Here is a 20,758-nt window from a genome sequence, read left to right as displayed (position 1 = left end):
AAAAGATTATGAGAAAAACTTAATACTAGCTCCCAGCGAGGATCGAACTCGCGACCTTTCGCTTACGAAGCGAACGCACTACCACTATGCTATGGAAGCCAGTTGGCAGATTTCGAAAACAATTTAACTTTATACGCGTGTGTTTGTTTGAGTTCTTTTACCTAAAAGGGTATATGTGGATTTAGGCTCTTCAACTAAATTAAATAATTAAAAAGTAAAAAGAGTTCCACATTTAGCATAAATTCACATAGGCAGTGGATCTATATATAGCAAAAATAAAAAATTGCTTAACATTCAAAATACCTCAAAATACCATAAAATCTCATTGGTTAATAAGGATAATATTTATATATTTTTTATATTAAAAAAATAAAATAATGAGTCATGTTTTTATAGAATATAATTACTCATTTTATCTTTCTTAATTAAAAATAAATAATAAATAATAAAATCAATTAGCACACGCATGACTAAGGGGCTCGTTAGCATTAAGACCCCGTTTGGTTCACGAAATGAATTTGAGGGGAAATCATTTGCCATGCAAATGATTGTGGAGAATCCTCCTGCAAGCAATGCATTTCATGACACTGAAGAGAAGAAGTTTGTTGCTGATATCCTTGTGTTGTGCTTTACTTGTCTTGCTTTGTTTTGTATGCTACAATGGACCAATCATTTGTGCTTTTTCATATATGTTCAGAAATTCCTCAGAAAATACAAGTTTAAAAACATGGAATACGATCACAAGGCCCATTCGTGTGTTAGACCCTTGGAATATGAGAGATTACGACAACGACAAGGTAAGAAATTTGCTGAATCAAATTTGTTTACGGCTACACATTCAGTGGATACACTCTGTTCTAATTTGAGCCTCCATGCATGTGATTGTTGAGAAGCTTGGGATTCCGAGGTCTGATTCTCCTGGCACGGTCATTAGGAAGTTAGTTGCCAACCCAATTCCCTTGTGCTTTAATTATCTTATCTTGATTTGCTTTTCTACAATGTAGCATGTATGCTTTTGCGCTAATATATTTTAGAAAGGACGCAAGCAGAAGAGAACAACCCAGATCCGATACCGGTAAGAATTTCAATGAATCACATATGTATACTTCCTAATCATTCAGTGGGCATATCTGTTCTAATTTGAATCTGCATGCAGATGATCGTGGAGAATGCTGCTGCAAGTAGCGACATTCCTGGCATTGAAGAGCAGAAGTTTGTTGCCAATACCCTTGTGCTTTAATTATCTAGCTTTCTATTGCTACAATGGAACAAGATTATTCCCTTTTCATTTATGCTTTTGATTTCTGTTCAGAAATTCGTCAGAAAAAAAAAAAAGGAAAAAAGCATGGCCCCGTTACTCTTTTAGACCCATGGAATAGGAGAAAATTCCCAATGGTAAGAATTTCATTGATTCAAATTTGTTTATGTCACTCTGTTCTAATTTGAGCCCCCATGCATGATGCATGTGAAAGGCTGAGATTGAGAGGCCTGAAATTTTTGGCATGAGCAAGAGGATGACGGGGTTAGTTGCCAATTCCCTTGTGCTTTAATTATCGTGATTTGTATTGCTACAATGGCATAGGATAGCTATTTTTTCATTTATACTTTGGATATATGTTCAGGGATTTAATAAAGAGATTCAAAGACCGTACTTGTTTAGAAGCTGGGGAGTTGAGGGAGAAGCGTCCAAATTATGTACCACTAATGATTTCACTGCATCAGATATGCTTACTTCCTGTGCAATTGGTGGATATACTCCGTTCTAATTTGAGCTTTTATGCGGGTGATTGTAGAGAAGGATGCAATTAGTGACATTCCTGATATTGACATGAAGAAGTTAGTTTCCAAGTTCCCTTCTGGTTTAATTATTTTGATTTGGATTGTTATTTATGCTTTTGATATGTTTTGGAATCCGTCAGAAAAAGGGAAAGAAAAAGAAAGAAGATATATGTACAAAGGTCCAATACTTAAGTTCTAGGGTAGCGAAGGCTCCTACTAAGTAATTTTCATACTTCATATCAGTCAAATGATGTGCATACATAAAGGAAGACCTACTTATTACTAGAAAGGCAAACTCAAAGTTCATTCGTGTTCATAGCCTGGTATTAAATGAATGGGTTCTTACATAGTTTTATTGCCCATCCTATTTTTCTGACGGCAGATTCCATGTCCATGGTGAGATGCCTCTTGGAAAATTTGTTGATTTTATTCGGTTACAGATCGAGCTTAGCATAAAGAAGCCTATATTTGTGTTTTTCAAGAACACTGAACCCCCAACTGGTGAGTTGCAATTTTTTTTTAGGCATAAAATGTTGTTCACAAAGTTGTGGTTGTAATAATTCTTCCAATGTTAACTTACAGGTGCCTTGATGGGTGCAATTGATGAGGAAAATAAAGGTGAAGATGGATTTCTTCACATACCCTACAGTGGAGAAGAAAAACTGTGTGGATCCAATGAAGGGCAAGAATGCCCTTAAGTAGCATTAGAAAAAGTGCAAACTCTGAGAGCTCTGAGACTCTTCTTATCAGAAATAGTATTTAGAAAAAGTAGGTTTTGACCTGCATAGTCGTCCTTGTAGTAGTTTTATATCCTGGCACCTGTGACATTAAAAGAATTATACAACCACAACTCTGGGAACAAGGTCGTATGCCTAAAATAGAAATGAGTTTCCAACACACCAGCGGGAGGTTTAGTGTTCTTGAAGTATAAAATCAACAAATTCCCCAAGAGGCATTTTCTCTTCACCCTCTCTTTCACTTTCTTCTCCTTTTACTTTTGGAGGTCCCTCTGAATCAGCCTAACCCACCAAAACCAAAACAACAACAATGGTAACTCAACCTCCGTCAAACAGTGTTCAAGTAGTTGGCTATGATAAGTATTGCCTTTTGGATGCCCTGCCCGTCTGCTTTCTTTCTTCATGGTGATCCCTTTCCACCGATTCCGGTCCACCAGTCGTCAACAATGCATATCTTGCTTAAATCTAATTGAGTAGCAACTCACCAGTCTGGGTTATAGTGTTCTTGAAAAAGACAAATATAGGCTTCTTTATGCTGAGCCCGCTCTGTAACTGAATAAAATCAACAAATTCTCCAAGAGGCGTATTAGCAGGGGCATGGTATTTATCTGCAATCAGAAAAGCAGGATGGGCAATAAAACCATGTGAGAACCCTTTCATCTAATAAGACAAGCTATTAACACAAATGAACTTGGAGTTTTCCTTTGTAGTAATAAGTAGGTTCTCCTTTCTGTATGCAAGTCTTATTACTGATATGGACTATAAAAATTACTTGGTGGGAATGTTTCGCTACTTAGGTAATCAATTCATGCAAACCATGATAATCAGGACCACCCTTAGAGCTCCAACTAATATACTCAAACGTTTTTCCCTCCACTAACTTTTTGGTAAAAGTGCTAACTCTAAATGAACAATACACATGATTAGATCCTATCTATGTGTGTTTAGTTCGCGTTTACACTTTAAAATGGACAACTTACAAAATAACAACATAACAAGTATTGGGTTCTCTAAATACATCTTCTTTCTTTTTTTCTGACGGATTTCAGAACATGTAATAGAAGCAATAATGAAAAGGAAACAATCCTATTCCATTATAGCAATACAAATCAAGATAATTAAAGTAAAAGGGAATTGGAAACTAACGTCTTCGTGTCAAAGTCAGGAATGTCACACCTTGCATACTTCTCCACAAGCACATGCATGAAAGCTCAAATTAGAACAGGTACATCCCACTGAATGCATAGGAAGTAAACATGATTGATGGAGTGAAATTGTTACTGGTTCATAATTTGTTTGCTTCTCCCTCAATTGCCCAGCTTCCAAACAAGCCTTTGTATCTATTCTATCCATCGGATTCCTGAATACATATCAAAAGCATAAATGAAAAAACAACAATCCTATTACTTTTGTAACAATGAAAATCAAGATAATTAAAGCACAAGGGTATTCGCAACAAACCCTGCTCCTCACTGAAGTCAAAGTGCTTGAAATAACCTTCAATCTACATAGACGTCTTATCACAAATAAAACTAATAATAACTACACACTGTTTACGATTTTGCACGAAAGAATTAAAATTCATCCTTTACCAAATAAGGTTCACATTTTAGAACCCCACAATTTGATTCCCCCAAACAAAACAAGTTGGATACAAAAATTCAAACACACCAGTACACCATGATGAATATTGATATATCAAATTTAGACAACTTTTCCATTCATTCAAAAATGCAGTCACAATGCTCTAATTAATCATGGGAAGGGGCTTGACTTGTTGAGTCTTGAGCACACTGTTTTTTGCTTTCAAATTGATCATTTTTCTCTTCACTGTCAATTCCATTTTCTCCCCCTTTCACTTGTTGAGATTGCTCTGAATCCGCTTGGCATCTTTTTCTTTGAGGAATCACTTGGAAGAAAGAGTCCTTCCAATTCTTTGTTTCCAAAAACTTGAGCAGAATCTCTATCACTTGATTCACAGTCAGCACCTGCCCCAAAACCCGACAAAACCAAAACCAGAAAAACAATGTCAACTCAACCTCAATCAAGCAATTGCTATTGCCGCCTATTTATTTAACAGCTATAATTGAAAATTGAAATATGTATGACCTGGGAAGAGGACATGTTTAAGTAGTTAGCTATGGGAAGCTTTGCCGTTTGAATGCCCTGCTCCTCTGCTTTCTTCATGGTGATCCCTTTCCACCGATTCCGATCCACCAGCCCCCCAACAATGTATATCTTGCTTGAATCAAGATCATCAACCACATTTTCTGAATCAGCTGTCAGATATACCAGATTTTGCTTTTCATCCTCCAAAGCTTCCATGTACGATCGATCTTCCTTCTCTATAATCCAATTATCAAACCCCGGGAGCCTCTTCAGTTGCGTACCCATCTCTCCCTTGCACCCCGTCAACCATAGATGACCCGGCTCCCTGCATCTTTTATTCACCGCGTAACAATACATAATCTGCATTCACAATTTCAATTAAACATAATTTAGAGACCAACTCTGCCGTAATTAAGAATGAAAGCAAAACAAAGCAACGCCAACCTGTTGAACGAGGCTGTTGATCTCGGCTGGGGTCATGAGGTGAGAGAATTCGAGATCGATCACAATCTTCTGTCCGCACTCTTTGGCTCTGCTCAGTCTCTCTGTGTTTCTCTCTCGCTCCTCTGACCTCTGCTCCATCCTCTCCTTCCTTAAACTCTTCCTCGACTCTATCAGCTTCCCCCTCTCCTCTTCGCTAACGCTCGCCAATCTCTCCTCCCATTCCTTCCGCTTCCGCTCCCCCTCTCTCTTCTTCTGCTCTTTTTCCAGAGCTTTCTTTTCTGCCTTCTTCGCTTCCCATTTCTGCTGCTTTAACAGCTTCTTCTGTGCGCTCTTCGACAGTCTTCCGCAGTAGTTCCTACCTTCTTCCGCTTCGGGCCCTTTTTCCTCATTATCTCTGCCCTCCATTGTTCGATTGCTCAATGCTACCCTCTACAACTACAATCGAGAGATGGAAGCTTCTTCCTCGGCGCTTTGGATGTTTTGCTAGGTTTAAGTTTTTTTTTCAACTAACGATTACGATAGCTGCAAATAACGGAACGACGTCGTCGGCTGCTCGGAGAGATTGAGGACAGACACAAACCTTGGTCGGTTTTATCCGGGTCGAATAAAGTATCGGCCCTTTTATCCAAGCCAGTCTCCTTTTTCAATTTTGTCGAAACAAGCCCCATGTTTTTTCGTCAAATAACCAAGTCCCATATTCAAATTGCGAAAAAAAAACTAAAACAGCAAATGACTCATGTTTGATACAAATTTCCAACATGACCTATAAATGATTTGATTTGGGTTTTAGACGTGTGACACAATTCGGTTTAGAGCATTGTCGTTAATCAAAGTAAGCATATTGATATCAATTTTCTCTATTTGCAATCACGTAAATAGATTGATTTATTTTATCTAAATATCTGATTTCGATTGGTTGATTTTAATTCTACATTAAACTTCTAATTCAATTTGTTATGGTCATGCCCAAACTACATTATGTGCGATAGTGTCACATCACATACATGCAAAAAAGCTCATGAACCACCAAATGTCTAAGTAGACATGTAAAATGTTTTTTTAGGTCCATTGACATGCAAAATGGCTGTCATGTGAAGATAATGCAAAAGGTGCAAAATATCACCTAAGGTAGAGGTAATGTGCCATTGAAATTTTGTCTTATGTTGGAGCATAATAATTAGTATTTTAGAGGTCAACCTGAATATAAAGTTGTTGAATATAATGTTAATGCAATGAATGTAAATTCATGTATCGTAACTATAGAAGCTTCGACTTCCAAAACCAATACATACCCAATTTGACCATTAGCAACCAAAAGATGTTTGTGATGATCCAGACTCAACCCTAAAATTAAGCTTTAGTACTCCTTGTGTTGTGGTGGGATGGCCCATTTGAAATGCTTGTAAATGGATGAACATGTCTAGTTACATTTTGTATTTATTTTAAATATAAATAAAAAGACTGACAGAATTTGGTGAATACAAAGCAAGGGTATAGGAGTAACTTTGATAATTTACTTATTTATTTTTGTTTTTGAAAGTGGGTAAGTTTGGTAATTACTGATCATATGCAGGTACTTCATGTGCGAGTTGTTCATGTTTCGACGAGCTGAGGTTGAGGTATCGAATTTGTTCTTATGTTTGGTTTGATATTTTACAATTGCACCCATAACAAAAAGACTTTTCCTTTCGTGACATAAACACAACGGCACAATTTGTAATGAAGAATCTTTTATTAATTTATGCAAGAACTTCCCTTTGTCTTTTTAATTTAATTTGTGTCACGCAATTCAATTCATATATAAATTTATGTATTTAATGTGTTAACATTTTTTATTATGTATTATTTCATGCTCAGGGGACCATCAGTGACAAGTAGTCATTACTCCACTATCTATTATTTCATGCTTTTACTTCTCCCATGCAATATATATTTTATTTATTATTATAAAGCAATAGACAGTATGAAGAAACTACTCAAATCACAGAGACTGTAATACAATTTTAAAACTTTAAAATCAAATCTAGATTTATTTTGAATGAGATCCACGAGGACATGAAGGAGAAATAACTAAAATATAGGGGTAGGAAAGGAAAAATTCCATATATAAAAATGGAGTTCGGACTCGTGATGTAAATATTAAATATAATCCAAACAGCTTATGAAGTCAGCATTTTCTTGAAATTTCACCTACATTTGCAGTTCATTTCGCATTGTTGTTCGAAAAAGCCCAACCCCTCCGAGACTTGCGAGCGAGAGAGAGATAGAGAGAGACAAACAGACTCAGGCACTCAGTGACTCAGCCAGAAAAAAAAAAAAAAAAAAACCCCCCCTCTTCCTTCACAACTTTGAATCTCGCCCTTATCAACTCCATGAGAGAGGTCTTCCTGCCGTGAAACGACAGCGTTTGCTCCCCGAAGAAATGGCCCAAAACCTTGAGCAGCAGCTCAAGGAGGTGGGATCGAAGCTCGAAACCCCTCATTCCTCCAAAGACGCTCTCGTGAAGCTCCTAAAGGTTTGCATTCCTCTAATTTCTTAGTTTCTATAGGCAATTTTCTGTCGCTTACAGCTCGTTCGAAGTTAAATTGCAAAGCTCTTGGTTTCGGGGAATTTGACGCTCTCTAACGTTAGTTATTTTAGTTATTTTCTGTTTGGTTGCTAGGAAACCAGTGAAAGGAAGCGAAATTAAGCATTAGAAATTTCTTTTTCTAATTTATTTTCTGTAACGTATACTATTTCTCTTTGCTAATTTCATTTTCGAAACTGAAATTCTCGGCTACAGCAAGTAATCTAACTAGTTGAATTAGGGTTTTCTTAGGGGATTAAACAGAGGGTAATCTTGAGACGTCACATTAAACTTCCTTTTTTTATGGCAAGAAACATAACAAATTAACTTCCTTTTTGGTTTTGGGGATTAAACGGAGTGTTCAGTGAAATCTGTCTGTTTAGAGGTTTTAAATTCCTTATGGTTGAAAAAGTTCAGGGCAATTTCGTTGATTTAGGTTATTCATTCACTAATGCTATGTGGTTGTAGTGTCGAGTTATGTCTGAAAGCTGCACTTGTTGGTTAGATGCCGATGAAGTGAGTGGAAGAAATGAAATCGGGTTCTGAGTCTCTAGTGGTAACATGATATTGTTTACGGGATCGATATTGTTGTAAAACATATTGCTTTTAGCCGTAGTTTAAGGATATGTATAGTTCACTTGTATTTTATAGGAAGATGGTTCATTCTTGCTAATTGTCTCCCAATGTACCACCTACCAGTACTAATGTGGAAGAAAAATTTACCCAATGTAGATAGAAGTGTTTGGTCATATTGGAAACTTGAGGGTCGTGTTGCACTTAAAGAGGATCTTGATAGGTTTGTTCTGAAGTCTTATAGCTGTAGTGGTGTTTTGGTGCTTGGGTGGTAAGTTGGTGATCCAATTGGAGTGATGTTTGAAGTGCTAAATAATGCTAAATAAACACAGTATGTTCGATTATGTCAGTCCTTGGAAATTTCATCCCTTGTTTGTGTAGGGTTCTTTTAGTTTACTCAATTATTTTTTTATATAGCTGGTGGCCTGGTAGTGGAAAATAATTATAGAATCTTCCTTCCCAATTGAAATGACTATTAGAATTATGGAAATTTCTGTGTTGTTTTATTTTCATTTGGGACTATTAGAATAAATCCTTATGATATTATCTTTGTCGTTCATCATTTGCCTCACCAATAAATGCATGCTATGTGGAATTTTTTACTTTTAAAAGACACTCTAAACATTCTTCTAATCATCAGTAGGCTATAGAGGATAATTATTCTGTAATGTGGATGCTTATACTTGTGAGACTATTGACTTTCCATGTAAAGTTAGGTTTAATTAATGAATACTTGCTATTATTTTCTTCCAACTTGCAGCACGCTGCATCATGTCTTTCCGAGTTGGACCAATCACCTCCAGCATCTACATTGGAGTCAATGCAGCCTTTCCTTAATGCAATTGTCAAGCCAGAACTGTTGAAGCATCAAGATAGAGACGTCAAGCTTCTAGTTGCAACATGTATTTGTGAGATAACACGGATTACCGCACCTGAAGCTCCTTATAGTGATGATGTGCTAAAGGTGCGTTATCAAAGTCAGCTAGTTAAATGATATACTGCACTTTCATGTTGTGCATGCGTTTTGGAATTTCACTTCCACGATCTCACCTGATTGTTCCATACATCTTTGCAGGATATATTTCATTTGATTGTGGGCACTTTTAGTGGATTGAAAGATACAAGTGGTCCATCATTTGGTAGGAGAGTTGTCATTTTGGAGACTCTTGCGAAATATAGGTCATGTGTTGTAATGTTGGACCTTGAATGTGATGATCTGGTGAATGAAATGTTCAGTACATTTTTTGCCGTTGCCAGGTTTGTTTTGTTTCTTTGAAATATTTGTTCATGAGTTTGAGGAATGTCTTGTTTTCATAGTCTTATCATATCCTCCAAAACGTGGGATTCTCTCTAAGGTGGTCGTTGTTGTTCCCACTCTTTTTCATGAATCAATTACTTTGATTAAGTTACTTGGATCTTTCTCATCTATATATGTTACTTTATATTTCCAAGATAATGTCTGTAGATCAGTCTGATAAGGGCATCAACACCAATCTTGGTTAGTTTCAAAAATAGCTTTCCTATACGAGATAGAACGAAAGATGCAATAGTCAACATATTATACAGCTAAACTGTATGACGAATTATTTATTTTTATTATTCAAAGAGGGTGTTTTTTTTTTTTTGGGGGGGGAAGAATGGTGTGTGTTCACTGGCTGTTACAATATATATATATATATATTTTCTTTCTAAATGTTTATTTCTTAGAATTTAAACTGAAGTAAGAGTTTCAGCTCCAATTTAAAAACTAATGTTTTGAAATTGTCACATATGCAGAGATGATCACCAAGAAACTGTTCTATCATCGATGCAAACAATTATGATTGTTCTCTTAGAAGAGAGCGAGGATTTGCGAGAGGATCTTTTACTTGTTGTATTGTCTATATTAGGTCGGAATAGAAGTGTAAGAATCTCTTCTCTATTTTCTGGTGCATGGAATTAATTTTGTCATTTTTGGTCAAGTTACATGTATTTTACTGCTACAATTCTTTTGACTGACATTGTAAAATACAAATACTAGGATATTACTGTGGCTGCTAGGAGGCTTGCCATGAAAGTTATAGAACAATGTGCAGGAAAGCTTGAATCTGGCATTAAACAGTTCCTTATATCATCAATGTCAGGAGACAACAAGTCGGTGAATCATCAGATTGATTACCATGAAGTGATCTATGATGTATACTGTTGTGCTCCCCAAATCTTGTCAGGAGTCGTCCCTTACCTAACTGGAGAGCTGCTGGTAAATACTAATCCAATGTCTTACATTTCACCTCTTCCCCTATACACGTATGGTACTTAACTATATTGAGTTTTGTAACTGGGTTCTTTGTGCTAAAACCATCCTATTAGTCTAAGTGAGTGACTTGATGTCATTAGCAACATATGATTTTGCTGTTTTTCTTCTTCTTCAAAAGTTAATGTTCTCCAGGAACTTGATCTTATTTCATACTGTAGGCATTGATATTTCTAAGTTGATGAATAAATTCTCAGTTACAATTTTCAACATCTGCAGACTGATCAGCTAGACACTCGTTTGAAAGCGGTTAGTTTAGTTGGAGATCTATTTTCTCTGTCCGGATCTACCATCTCTGAAGCATTTCAGCCAATCTTTTCAGAGTTCTTGAAGAGGTTGACTGATAGAGTTGTGGAGGTTCGCATGTTGGTCCTCCAACATGTGAAGAGCTGTATGCTGTCAAATCCTTTCAGAGCTGAAGCTCCCGAAATAATTTGTAAGTGCAATGGATTATATTTACAAAATTTGTACATATCTTACACCTGCTGATTTTGAGTTGGGTTAACATTTTCTAGCTGCCCTCTGTGACCGGCTGTTGGACTTTGAAGAAAAAGTACGGAAGCAAGTTGTTGCTGTAATTTATGATGTGGCTTGTCATGCCCTTAATTCTATTCCACTGGAAACTATAAAACTTGTTGCAGAGCGCCTTCGAGACAAATCTGTATATACACTTGTCCGTTTTATCTTTGTTTGTGCCCATTTTGTTTTTGCTCCATTTTTATTCATAATATTCCGTTTTCCCCTCCAAATCAGTTACTTGTTAAAAAGTATACCATGGAGAGGCTAGCTGAGATATACAGGGTTTATTGCGCAAAGTGCTCTGATGGTTCAATCCTTTCCAGTGAATTTGATTGGATTCCTGGGAAGATTCTGAGATGTTTTTATGACAAAGATTTCAGGTAAGCCCTTGAGGGTTTTCATATATTTTTTAAAAAGAAAACAAATAGGTTTGCATGATCCACAATATGAACATCAAGTAAGAAGAAGCCTCAGAAGTTTGTGCCATTTGGAATGTTAGGAACGAAGTAATGGTTGATCTTAATTTATATCCCATTCACCCCACTTGTGCAATCTTCTTTGTTAATAAGATGTGTTTCTTATAAAAAGGTTCTGACTGACCCTATGTCTTTTTCATCATATGGTTGATTTGTAGATCAACTTAACTATTTCTTGGGGTGATGATTTTGTATATATATATAAATAACCAGGGTTCCTGGATTGGCACTTGACATAGGTTAAACTCTAAGATGCGTGGGTAGTATATCATGTTTATTGTTGAGATTCAGGTTTTGTCAACTGCAAGAGCAGCAACTCAGATTATTTGCATTGAATGATCTTGTTTGTATGATGAGCAGCACATCAGATGATTTGTTGTCTGTTGGTAGCTTTAAAAGTATTCTATCCTCTGAGGGTTTTCCCACCTGCTGCGTACTTCATGAGTCTGAATTTTGAGCATTTAACTTTTAAACACTTCAATTTTGCAGATCAGATACAATTGAAAATGTTCTCTGTGAGTTCCTGTTCCCAAGCAATTTTTCAGTCAAAGATAAAGTTAAACATTGGGTGAGGGTCTTCTCAGGATTTGATAAAGTTGAGGTAAAGGCTCTTGAGAAAATACTGGAGCAGAAGCAAAGGTGTGTTGTTAATGCTTGGATTTGATACCAGGCTATGAATTTCGATAATCCTCTCAACTCCTTGATATTGGTATTGGTATTTGATGAACTGTGTACTGAGTTTCAGGGAATTTCTTCTTGGATTGCAGGTTACAACAAGAGATGCAGAAGTATCTGGCACTTAGGCAGATGCATCAGGTTAGCAAATGTTTGGAGTTAGTAACTGTGAAATGTCATATGATAACCCAGGCAAAGTGATTGGTTCTCGTCCAAATGCAGGATGGTGATGCTCCTGAGATCCAAAAAAAAATTATTTTTTGTTTCCGTATAATGTCACGCTTGTTTGCTGACCCTGCAAAGGCTGAAGAGAATTTTCAGTTCCTTGATCAATTGAAAGATGTTAACATCTGGAAGATTTTAACGAATCTTGTTGATCCAAACACTAGCTTCCAGCAAGCTTGTACTTTACGGGTAAGGAATAACTCACTGACCGATACAATAATTCCATATATTTTTAATTTGGAATACTGAAGAGCGACCTATCAAATGCAAATTCCAGTCTTTAAACTCAAAGCCTAGTGTAAGATATGATCTTCTGAACCCAACATGCCCTCTTGTTACTGATTTATAGGAAGACATGGTGACTGCATGTCAAGGTTGTAATTCAAAATGGTATTTATGCAACCTTTCCTGATTTGCAGGATGATTTGCTTAAGATTCTGGGTGAAAAACACCGGCTGTATGATTTTCTTAGCACGCTCTCTGTGAAATGTTCATATCTACTTTTCAACAAGGAGCACGTGAAGGAAATTCTTCTGGAGGTTGCTGTACATAAATCTACTGCAGATATGAAATATAAGATATCTTGCATGAATATTTTGGTGGTAATGACACAAAATTCTTACTTTCTCTTTTGTACATAAATCTGTAAAATGTTTTCTCTCATTACTTTCTCAACAACAATTATGTTCCATATTCATCTATGCTTTTGTTTTCTAGTATTTATGTGTTATCTGCCAGAGTCAAAATACTCTATTATATGAATTAGTAGGTTCTTAACAATATTATCTTGTGTGGCTTCATATATGATAGTTAGCAAGAATTTGTAGTATTATTCCCCCAAAATTTAAGCCAATGTTATTTGAGTATTGTCAAGTCTATGTTCCTAATTCTCCTTTGATGTATTTCCAGATTCTTGCACGCTTTAGTCCATTACTACTCAGTGGGACAGAAGAAGAACTGGTAAATTTGCTTAAAGATGATGATGAAACTATAAAAGAAGGGGTCTTGAATGTTTTAGCAAAGGCTGGTGGTACCATCCGGGAACATCTTGCAGTGTCATCAAGGTTCGACTATTATAATGTTGTAACTTTTAGATTATTCGCCTTGTATATATTGCTCATTGTTGCCCTAATTTTCTATTGCAGTTCCATAGACCTTATACTGGAGAGGCTGTGTTTGGAGGGCAGTCGACGACAGGCAAAGTATGCTGTACATGCCCTTGCAGCAATAACAAAGGATGATGGACTTAAATCACTTTCTGTTTTATACAAGGTTTAAGATTATAATGAATTTATGCATCACAAGTAGATCCCCTTAATTTGTACAATTTCATGATAGTTTTAGGAGTTGGGAAGTTGATGTTTCTCAATTTGCAGAGGCTTGTGGATATGCTGGAGGAGAAGACGCATTTGCCTGCTGTGCTACAATCTCTGGGATGTATAGCTCAGACTGCAATGCCAGTTTTTGAAACAAGAGAGAAAGAAATTGAAGAGTTTATAGTAGAAAAGATTCTAAAATGTGATAATGTATGCCTTTCATACTCACTGCAACTGCACTTTGTGTTATATTTTTGATTTTATGACAGGATGACAATTTGTTTTCGTGCATATACTTTTCAGAAATCAGGTGATAGTAAAAATGTGTCGTGGGATGACAAAAGCGAGCTTTGTTTGCTAAAGGTTGGTCAATTTGGAGAGATGTTTGTTTTTGTTTACCATATGGAATAATCTGGGTTTAATTTATTTTATTTTTCAGTTTCGATCCTCCCCAAGGAATTAAAAAGAATGTTTATGCAAATTTTCCAGGATTTAATTGTGTAATCTAGTGATACTGTTTTGATGTGTTACCTTTTCGCCAAATTCCTTATACATTGGATTGTACTTTCTTTGTTTGAACTGTAGATATATGGGATAAAGACATTAGTGAAAAGCTACTTGCCTGTCAAAGATGCTCATGTTCGCCCTGGGTCTGGCATTGATGGTCTGCTGGAAATCTTAAGAAACACACTTTCTTGTGGAGAAATATCGAAAGACATAGAATCAAGGTAATATAAAAACTGTACATTTTTCACTTCTGGTTGATCAATCTACCTCAGTTTGTTGCTTGTAATTTGAGGCGTCAAATTTCATTTGAAGTTTTTGTGATGTACAGTTCAGTTGACAAGGCCCATTTGAGGCTTGCTTCAGCAAAGGCGGTTCTTCACCTGTCAAGGCACTGGAATCATAAAATACCAGTCGATGTCTTCCACTTAACCTTGAAGACTTCAGAGGTGGAGACCTTTCATTTTAAGATTTTCTGTATTACGTGCTGTAATTTTGTTTTTCCTAATACAGGTTCTTAATAGTCATATTCAGCTAGATGTCAATTTTTTCATCTTTATTAATTTGTTCTTTTTCTGGTCTTCTAGATTAGTTTCCCTCAAGCTAGGAAACTATTCCTGAACAAAGTTCATCAATACATAAAAGACCGGCTTTTAGATGCAAAATATGCTTGTGCATTCTTTTTTAACATATTTGGATCAAAGTCACCAGAGTTCCAAGAGGTATCCATACTTGGCTTGATTCATTCAAAGTTATCCATGTTTAAGTGCGTTTATTGGCTGAATTTTGGATTTTGGCTGAAATGGCAGGAGAAACAGAATCTAGCTGACATTATTCAAATGTATCACCAAACAAAGGCGCGGCATCTCTCTATGCAATCTGATGCCAATTCCTTGACTGCTTATCCGGAGTACATCCTGCCATACTTGGTTCATGCCCTTGCTCATCATTCTTGTCCTAATATTGATGAATGCAAGGATGTCAAAGCATTTGAAGTGATATACCGGTATTATGTTGTCTTAGTTGGATATGTAGATACTGTTTCATGTGAAATAGCATTCTTTCTAATTGCTGGAAGTGAAATATGTTTTGGTGCTTGACTGATTGAGAAAAGCGAAGGATTATCTTTTAACCCCCGAGTTTGTAGTTATTAATACTCTCTTGGCATTTATTATATTGGCAATGCTCATTCTCACTGAGTTGTTGTTTTCTGTATTTTTCAGGCAATTGCACTTAATTCTGTCTATGTTGGTGCATAGAGATGAAGATATCAAGTCAGAATCTATTAGCAACATTGAAAAGGAGGACATTTCTGCTATAATCTCTATCTTTCAAAGTATCAAGTGCTCTGAAGATATATGCGATTCAGCAAAGTCAAAGGTTGAAATTTTTCTTGTTCATAGTGTTTTTTTATTCAGTTTTTCTGAGTATATTCAATAATTGACGACTCCTCCCATTTTCAAGCTTACATATGTAATATTTTCAAATTTCCAGAATTCACATGCTATTTGTGACCTTGGGCTATCAATTACCAAGCGCTTAGCCCCAAAGGAGAATGATTTACAAGGACTGCCTGCATCTGTTCCTCTGCCTTCTATGCTGTACAAACCATATGAAAAGAAAGAAGGAGATGACTCTATGGTAAGGGATCTCTTCTTCTTGTTCTCTTGCTGGATAAGACATGTAATGACCAAGAGCAGGCTCCTTGATTATGTGTTGGGCGTGGGGTTTTAGGTTCAGGACAATTGAGTGATTAAATCCACATTTTAGACTTGGAGTTATTGAATTTACAACAGTTGAGAACTCAAAACAACAGTCTTGATCTCTTGGACTACAGGGGTCCAAGAGATTTGTGGTCACTCACCGTTGGATGTAAATTCAACGGTTCACTCACTCTTGCACTCCTTTTAAAAAACTTTTGTGAACCATTGGATTAATATCCAACAGTGGGTGACCACAATCTCTTGGACTCCTGTGGTCCAAGAGATCGGGACTGCTCAAAACAATATGACTTTGAAAAAAGAACTGAAAACAATGACTTAAGGAAAAAAAAAAAAAAACCTTCAAAATAAGAGAAACTCAGGCTGTTTCATTTTATAGAAGGAATCACTTCCATGATATGCGAATGACCCAGACTGTCTAATTCTTTGTGGCTAAACTACTCATGTTAAGCTACATTAAGTTATTTTCTTTTACATATTTGGATATTTCGGGCCATATTGTCAGTTTTCTGTGATATCTATTAATATAATGCATGTGTTTGATAGGCCACTGAAGGGCAAACGTGGTTGGCTGATGACAATGTGCTGGCTCACTTTGAATCTCTTAAGTTAGAGACTAGTGAAACGGTATATTATACTGCTGAAGGACACTAACACTCTCTTGGAATATGCTGTGATATTTGGTGCATCATTGTTCTTCTTAGTAACTTGTGCGATGCTTCTTTCATCATAACAGGGGTTTTCAGAAATTGCAGAAGATGAGCTTTTGAAAGACGGTGAAAGAGATGGAAGTGAGGTGCCTTTAGGAAAAATTATTAAACGCATAAAATCTCAGAATTCCAAGGCTAAAAAGGTGAAAAAGAACAAGGCTTCATCAGCTGATGCAGAGAATGCTGAAAATAGTGTTGATATCTTGAAAATGGTCAGGGATATAAATTTGGATAATTTGGAAAAACCTACTAAATTTGAGCCAAGCAATGGTCATGAAAATTCTCCAAAAAAGAATTTAATGGATCTAAAGTACCAAAAGGGTAACAAAAGAAAAGCTAGTGATGAAACATCTGTCTCAGTACCTAAACGGAGGAGGTCGTCATCCACTCACAGTGCTTTCAGATCAGCAAGGAGTACTTTAAAGTCTCCTTTAAGTGCTTCAAGGGACGATCCACATAATGTAAGAATTTTTACCATTTCTTACCATTTCTTACCATTGACATGAATTCTAAGATTCATCCCAACTCAAAAGATAAAATTTATATGCAGAGAAAATTGGTTGAAAACACCGAGTCTGATTTGTTGGTATCATGCATCCGGAAGAATGCTACCTCCTCATCACAACGTAAAGGCAGAGCCTCTGACCATGGTCATAATGATGAGGCAAATGAAGTTGGAGAAGCCAGTGACCGTGAAGTGAGCAATCCTACTATTCAACCTTTTTTTCTCTCTCAAAATTACGTACCCTCATGGTTCTGTTAGCTGTTCAACATTTTAGTGTACTTATGTTCTACCTCTATTGCAGGAGCCTAATGTGCTGGAGGCTGACAAGGATGACCCAAATAGTGACTTCAAGTTTCCTGCAGGATCCATCAAGAAGAGGAAAAGAAAAAGTATTCCTGTTTTGGCAAAGGTAAGTTGATTGACACCTCAACCAACATTACATTGGGGATCTTGTTAAAACTGGCACATTTTCCTTTATGGTATAATTAGTATGTCATTCCTGAATGCATTTTTCCTTTTCTATCCCTAGTGCAAATTCAAGGAAGGTGGAAAAGATGTTGAAGACTTGATTGGTTGCAGAATAAAAGTTTGGTGGCCAATGGATAAGAAGTGAGTTCTCTAATAGAATAATATGCAGATAAGAATTACAGAAGGAAGCTCTTCCTTTTGTTCCTTATTATATCCAAAAAGCTTTTCCGTTCATTTTAAAGTTTGGTATTATATTAGCAACTGCAACAATATGATTATTAGCTAGTGCATAATGAAGCACTAGAATACTTCTTTGGCTTATTTTACTGGCAAAATCTGCAGATTTTATGAAGGAACAGTGAAGTCTTATGATACGTTAAAGAGGAAGCATGTGGTAAGCTGCACCTTCTTTCCCTTATCATCTCTTGGATATATAGATTACTTGTAAATGTGCATTACAAATAGTTTTCACTCTTGATGTCATATGGAAGATACTATATGAGGATGGAGATGTAGAAGTACTTCGCTTAGAAAAGGAACGGTGGGAGCTCATTGACAAAGGTCGCAAGCCCACAAAGGTGAGAAAAGTATATATCAGAATTCTGTTCTCTAGCTGATCGTTCTACTTACATTTCCAGTAAAGCAATGAGTCATGACATATTCCTGACACATTACACATGTTCCCCATTTACAGAAATTTCATTCGTCAAAGAAATCCCCTTCAAAAGAATTGTAAGTATTTGTTCTTCAAAGTGATTGGCAAATGTTTCTCAAATGGGAAGTCTTTGTTGGGCTTTAATGGGATAGGGGCGTGTATGTTTATGGTATGCTATCTTAATTTTCTTCTCTGTCATTTGTTACAGGTCACCTGTTCAAAAAAGTAAAGGCATAGGTGGTTCACGTCAGAACAAGAAATCAATTAAAGCGTGAGTGAATTTTCCATCCCTGGCTCATTTATATGATACTTTTATTTTCACTTGTAATAAAAACTGTAAACATGATTGGTCTCTGATTTTATAGAGTTAAAGGGAGAAGAACGCCGAATAAGAACTTGGACAAGGGCGTATCAAAGAGGAATCATTGGGGAAGTAGGGACAAAGAGGATTCTGATGTGTCGAATGTTGAGCCCACCCTTACATCTAAAGTTGATGAAATGAACTCGGGTAAGGTTTCTCTTAAGTTTGCAACTTGATATACATATGTTATACCAATCTATAATGGGACAACATTCTCACTAAAGGTTGAGATAAACCTGTAAGAATTCTTACTCTTACATGTTTTTTGAATGCATCAATTCAATGTTTTGTTTGCATATCTTTTACGCATGGCCAATGCGTGTAAGCCAGCTAGCATCAACTATGAAGATTTTTTTTTTCTTGGCTTGTCGATAATCAATTTGTTCTTTTGCAGATACTTCAGAAGGAGAGGATGTTGAAAAAGTGGATGAAAATGTGACAGATGAGGGGGAATCTGACAAGGAAGTGAAGTCAGTTTCCAAAAGAAAACGATTGGAAGATGCAGAAGAAAGTCCACATCACACTGAGGAATCCGATGAAGAGAATCCTGATTCTGAAGGGAGGCCTGCTGAAGATATACAGCAAGATGCTCAAAATGGCAATGAGGAGGAACATCATTCAGAAGAGAAACAAGCAGATGAACTCAGCAGAGGCTCAAGAGAGGCTAATGAGGAAGATCCTTCAGATTCTGAAGGGAATCAAGAAAAAGATGACAGTGCTGGTAGCCCCATAAAACAGGAGAAACCCCATGTAGAGCCTTCGAGTCCTGATGATGCTGGGGATCCCGAAATTTCTGATGATGAGCCTCTTGTACTTGCCTCCAGCCTTGCTTTTACATACCCTAAACAAAAAAGTTGTGTTAGTGGTGTTTTGAGCTTAGTTGTTGGTTTTAATTGTCTTTTTTCTCCTCTGGATGCAGAGCAAGTGGACGGATCGAGTAGTGAAGAGGGGTTCAAGGCGAGCACGATAAGTGGTCTAATCCACTTTTACCATTTAGCTTTGCTTGGCTGTGGGCGGGGGCTGCAGATCCTAGTGCAATCTGGTGGCGTTTACAGTTTGGTGTGGAAAGCAGAGGAAAAAGAAGAATGGGAAAAGGCTAATAAATGTAATGAGCTGCAGTTGGGTTGGGCGTGAGGTTGGATGGTAGATTGTAAAAATAGCAGTGTAGGCATATATAGCTTCCCACTCTAGCTCTAGGTAAAACAAGGTGTTAGTGCGTGTAACATTGTTGGGGCATCTACATACTCTACTATACTAGTGGTAGTGGTAGTGGTAGCTGAGCTGATGATAGATTTTGACATATGATTGCATCTTCTATTCTACTCTCCTCTCCTCCACCGCTACGATTTGTGCTTTAATGGGGTGCCCCCACATGTACAGTTATACGGGGGAGGGATAACGTGACACTGATAATCATATGTTATTTTTGTTTGAATCCTTCCTAACTTAAACCCTTCACTTAACTTTCTCCTCCTTCGGTTACATGTAATTTCCTTAATTTTAACCTATGCTGAATGCTGAATGCTGATCAGTTTGGTTTTTCTTTCTTGCCTTGGGGGACTGAATAATCTCGTGTTTGCCCTTCCCAAAAGTGTTCCAAGAATTAAAAATGGATTATAGGACTAGGGCTTTAGGGTGGGTAAAACAAGCTCGGATATTGGTCATGGTCCTCATACTTGGGCTGGGTCAGCCAGCCAAGGTAACCGAGTTGACTCTGTCCAAGCCAATGGATTTGCTTGAGAGCTTCTGAGACTAATAAGATAAGATTACATTGAAATTTGAATGTCCATGTCCAGCTTTTGGGTCAAAGTATTCTATTCTATTTTAGTAAGACTAGTAAGACCAATAACCTTCATAACTTAATCCCAAAAGTAATCATTTTACTTATTTGTTTTTTTCTTTTCTGGTGCACGTGCAATTGTGGATCGTTCACATGGACATCTCCGTAGATTGGGCAGGCACCCAAGAAAAAATTTACATTTACCCACTCACCGACCATGTGCAGCAGCACCACGGTTTTAATTTGTTTTTTTTTAGTTTTAAAAAAAGCGAATGCATCACACATGCAATGATATAACAAAAAAGAAAAGAAAAGGAATTTATTTTCTTTCTTTTGGCCTGA

The 20,758-nt window shown here is 36.8% G+C and overlaps 3 protein-coding genes and 1 non-coding gene across 7 annotated transcripts; 2 read left to right on the top strand and 2 right to left on the bottom strand.

The window, feature by feature from the left end:
* Positions 1-27: 27 nt before the first annotated feature.
* Positions 28-99, bottom strand: TRNAT-CGU. Its single transcript has one exon. It is a non-coding gene; the product is annotated as a tRNA-Thr (tRNA).
* An 885-nt stretch (positions 100-984) lies between these two features.
* Positions 985-2,477, top strand: LOC117624095 (autophagy-related protein 8C-like). Its single transcript, XM_034355227.1, has 8 exons — positions 985-1,075; positions 1,157-1,212; positions 1,313-1,395; positions 1,473-1,522; positions 1,623-1,783; positions 2,162-2,175; positions 2,220-2,280; positions 2,362-2,477. Exons 2-8 carry the CDS (start codon positions 1,170-1,172, stop codon positions 2,475-2,477), a joined length of 528 nt encoding a protein of 175 aa, XP_034211118.1. The 5' UTR covers positions 985-1,075; positions 1,157-1,169.
* On the bottom strand, positions 2,431-5,659 carry LOC117625078 (tRNA (guanine(9)-N1)-methyltransferase). Of its 4 annotated transcripts, none has more exons than XM_034356659.1 (5): positions 5,070-5,659; positions 4,626-4,985; positions 3,798-4,504; positions 3,663-3,700; positions 2,431-3,124 (listed from the first exon to the last, which is right to left on the bottom strand). In XM_034356659.1, the coding sequence occupies exons 1-3, from the start codon at positions 5,472-5,474 to the stop codon at positions 4,268-4,270; spliced, it is 1,002 nt and encodes a 333-aa protein (XP_034212550.1). In that variant the 5' UTR covers positions 5,475-5,659; the 3' UTR covers positions 2,431-3,124; positions 3,663-3,700; positions 3,798-4,267. The 4 variants fall into 4 exon arrangements, with proteins under 4 accessions (XP_034212550.1, XP_034212549.1, XP_034212547.1 ...); XM_034356658.1 differs by having other exon boundaries at positions 3,663-3,876; positions 3,978-4,504; XM_034356656.1 differs by having other exon boundaries at positions 3,663-4,504.
* Positions 5,660-7,241: 1,582 nt separating this feature from the next.
* Positions 7,242-20,177, top strand: LOC117624072 (sister chromatid cohesion protein PDS5 homolog A). Its single transcript, XM_034355202.1, has 34 exons — positions 7,242-7,584; positions 8,969-9,172; positions 9,284-9,465; positions 9,985-10,111; positions 10,229-10,447; positions 10,721-10,937; positions 11,017-11,162; positions 11,255-11,400; positions 11,986-12,135; positions 12,264-12,312; positions 12,394-12,585; positions 12,816-12,998; positions 13,306-13,460; positions 13,542-13,668; positions 13,773-13,922; positions 14,016-14,075; positions 14,298-14,440; positions 14,548-14,665; positions 14,804-14,938; positions 15,026-15,222; positions 15,440-15,596; positions 15,711-15,857; positions 16,484-16,564; positions 16,674-17,108; positions 17,198-17,344; positions 17,454-17,561; positions 17,682-17,761; positions 17,963-18,014; positions 18,112-18,198; positions 18,315-18,352; positions 18,484-18,546; positions 18,641-18,783; positions 19,031-19,446; positions 19,556-20,177. The coding sequence occupies exons 1-34, from the start codon at positions 7,492-7,494 to the stop codon at positions 19,604-19,606; spliced, it is 4,998 nt and encodes a 1,665-aa protein (XP_034211093.1). The 5' UTR covers positions 7,242-7,491; the 3' UTR covers positions 19,607-20,177.
* Positions 20,178-20,758: the final 581 nt, after the last annotated feature.

This window comes from Prunus dulcis, chromosome 4, assembly GCF_902201215.1.
Source record: "Prunus dulcis chromosome 4, ALMONDv2, whole genome shotgun sequence".
In the NCBI taxonomy this organism is placed as follows: Eukaryota; Viridiplantae; Streptophyta; class Magnoliopsida; order Rosales; family Rosaceae; genus Prunus; species Prunus dulcis.
The sequence above is the reverse complement of the archived record's forward strand: the minus strand, read 5'-3'. Positions and strand labels throughout refer to the sequence as shown.

What these genes read in the sequence shown, in the direction of transcription:
- LOC117625078 (XM_034356656.1), bottom strand. Translation starts at nt 5,474, where the DNA reads ATGGAGGGCAGAGATAATGAGGAAAAAGGGCCCGAAGCGGAAGAAGGT. An exon ending in TCAACAGCCTCGTTCAACAG is followed by an intron (nt 4,986 to 5,069) that starts GTTGGCGTTGCT and finishes TTGTGAATGCAG; the next exon opens with ATTATGTATTGTTACGCGGT. An exon ending in TAAACATGTCCTCTTCCCAG is followed by an intron (nt 4,505 to 4,625) that starts GTCATACATATT and finishes GTTTTGGGGCAG; the next exon opens with GTGCTGACTGTGAATCAAGT.
- LOC117624095 (XM_034355227.1), top strand. Translation starts at nt 1,170, where the DNA reads ATGCTGCTGCAAGTAGCGACATTCCTGGCATTGAAGAGCAGAA. An exon ending in CCTGGCATTGAAGAGCAGAA is followed by an intron (nt 1,213 to 1,312) that starts GTTTGTTGCCAA and finishes ATTTCTGTTCAG; the next exon opens with AAATTCGTCAGAAAAAAAAA. An exon ending in GAACACTGAACCCCCAACTG is followed by an intron (nt 2,281 to 2,361) that starts GTGAGTTGCAAT and finishes GTTAACTTACAG; the next exon opens with GTGCCTTGATGGGTGCAATT.
- LOC117624072 (XM_034355202.1), top strand. Translation starts at nt 7,492, where the DNA reads ATGGCCCAAAACCTTGAGCAGCAGCTCAAGGAGGTGGGATCGAAGCTC. An exon ending in GTATTCCTGTTTTGGCAAAG is followed by an intron (nt 17,562 to 17,681) that starts GTAAGTTGATTG and finishes TTCTATCCCTAG; the next exon opens with TGCAAATTCAAGGAAGGTGG. An exon ending in TGGTGGCCAATGGATAAGAA is followed by an intron (nt 17,762 to 17,962) that starts GTGAGTTCTCTA and finishes CAAAATCTGCAG; the next exon opens with ATTTTATGAAGGAACAGTGA.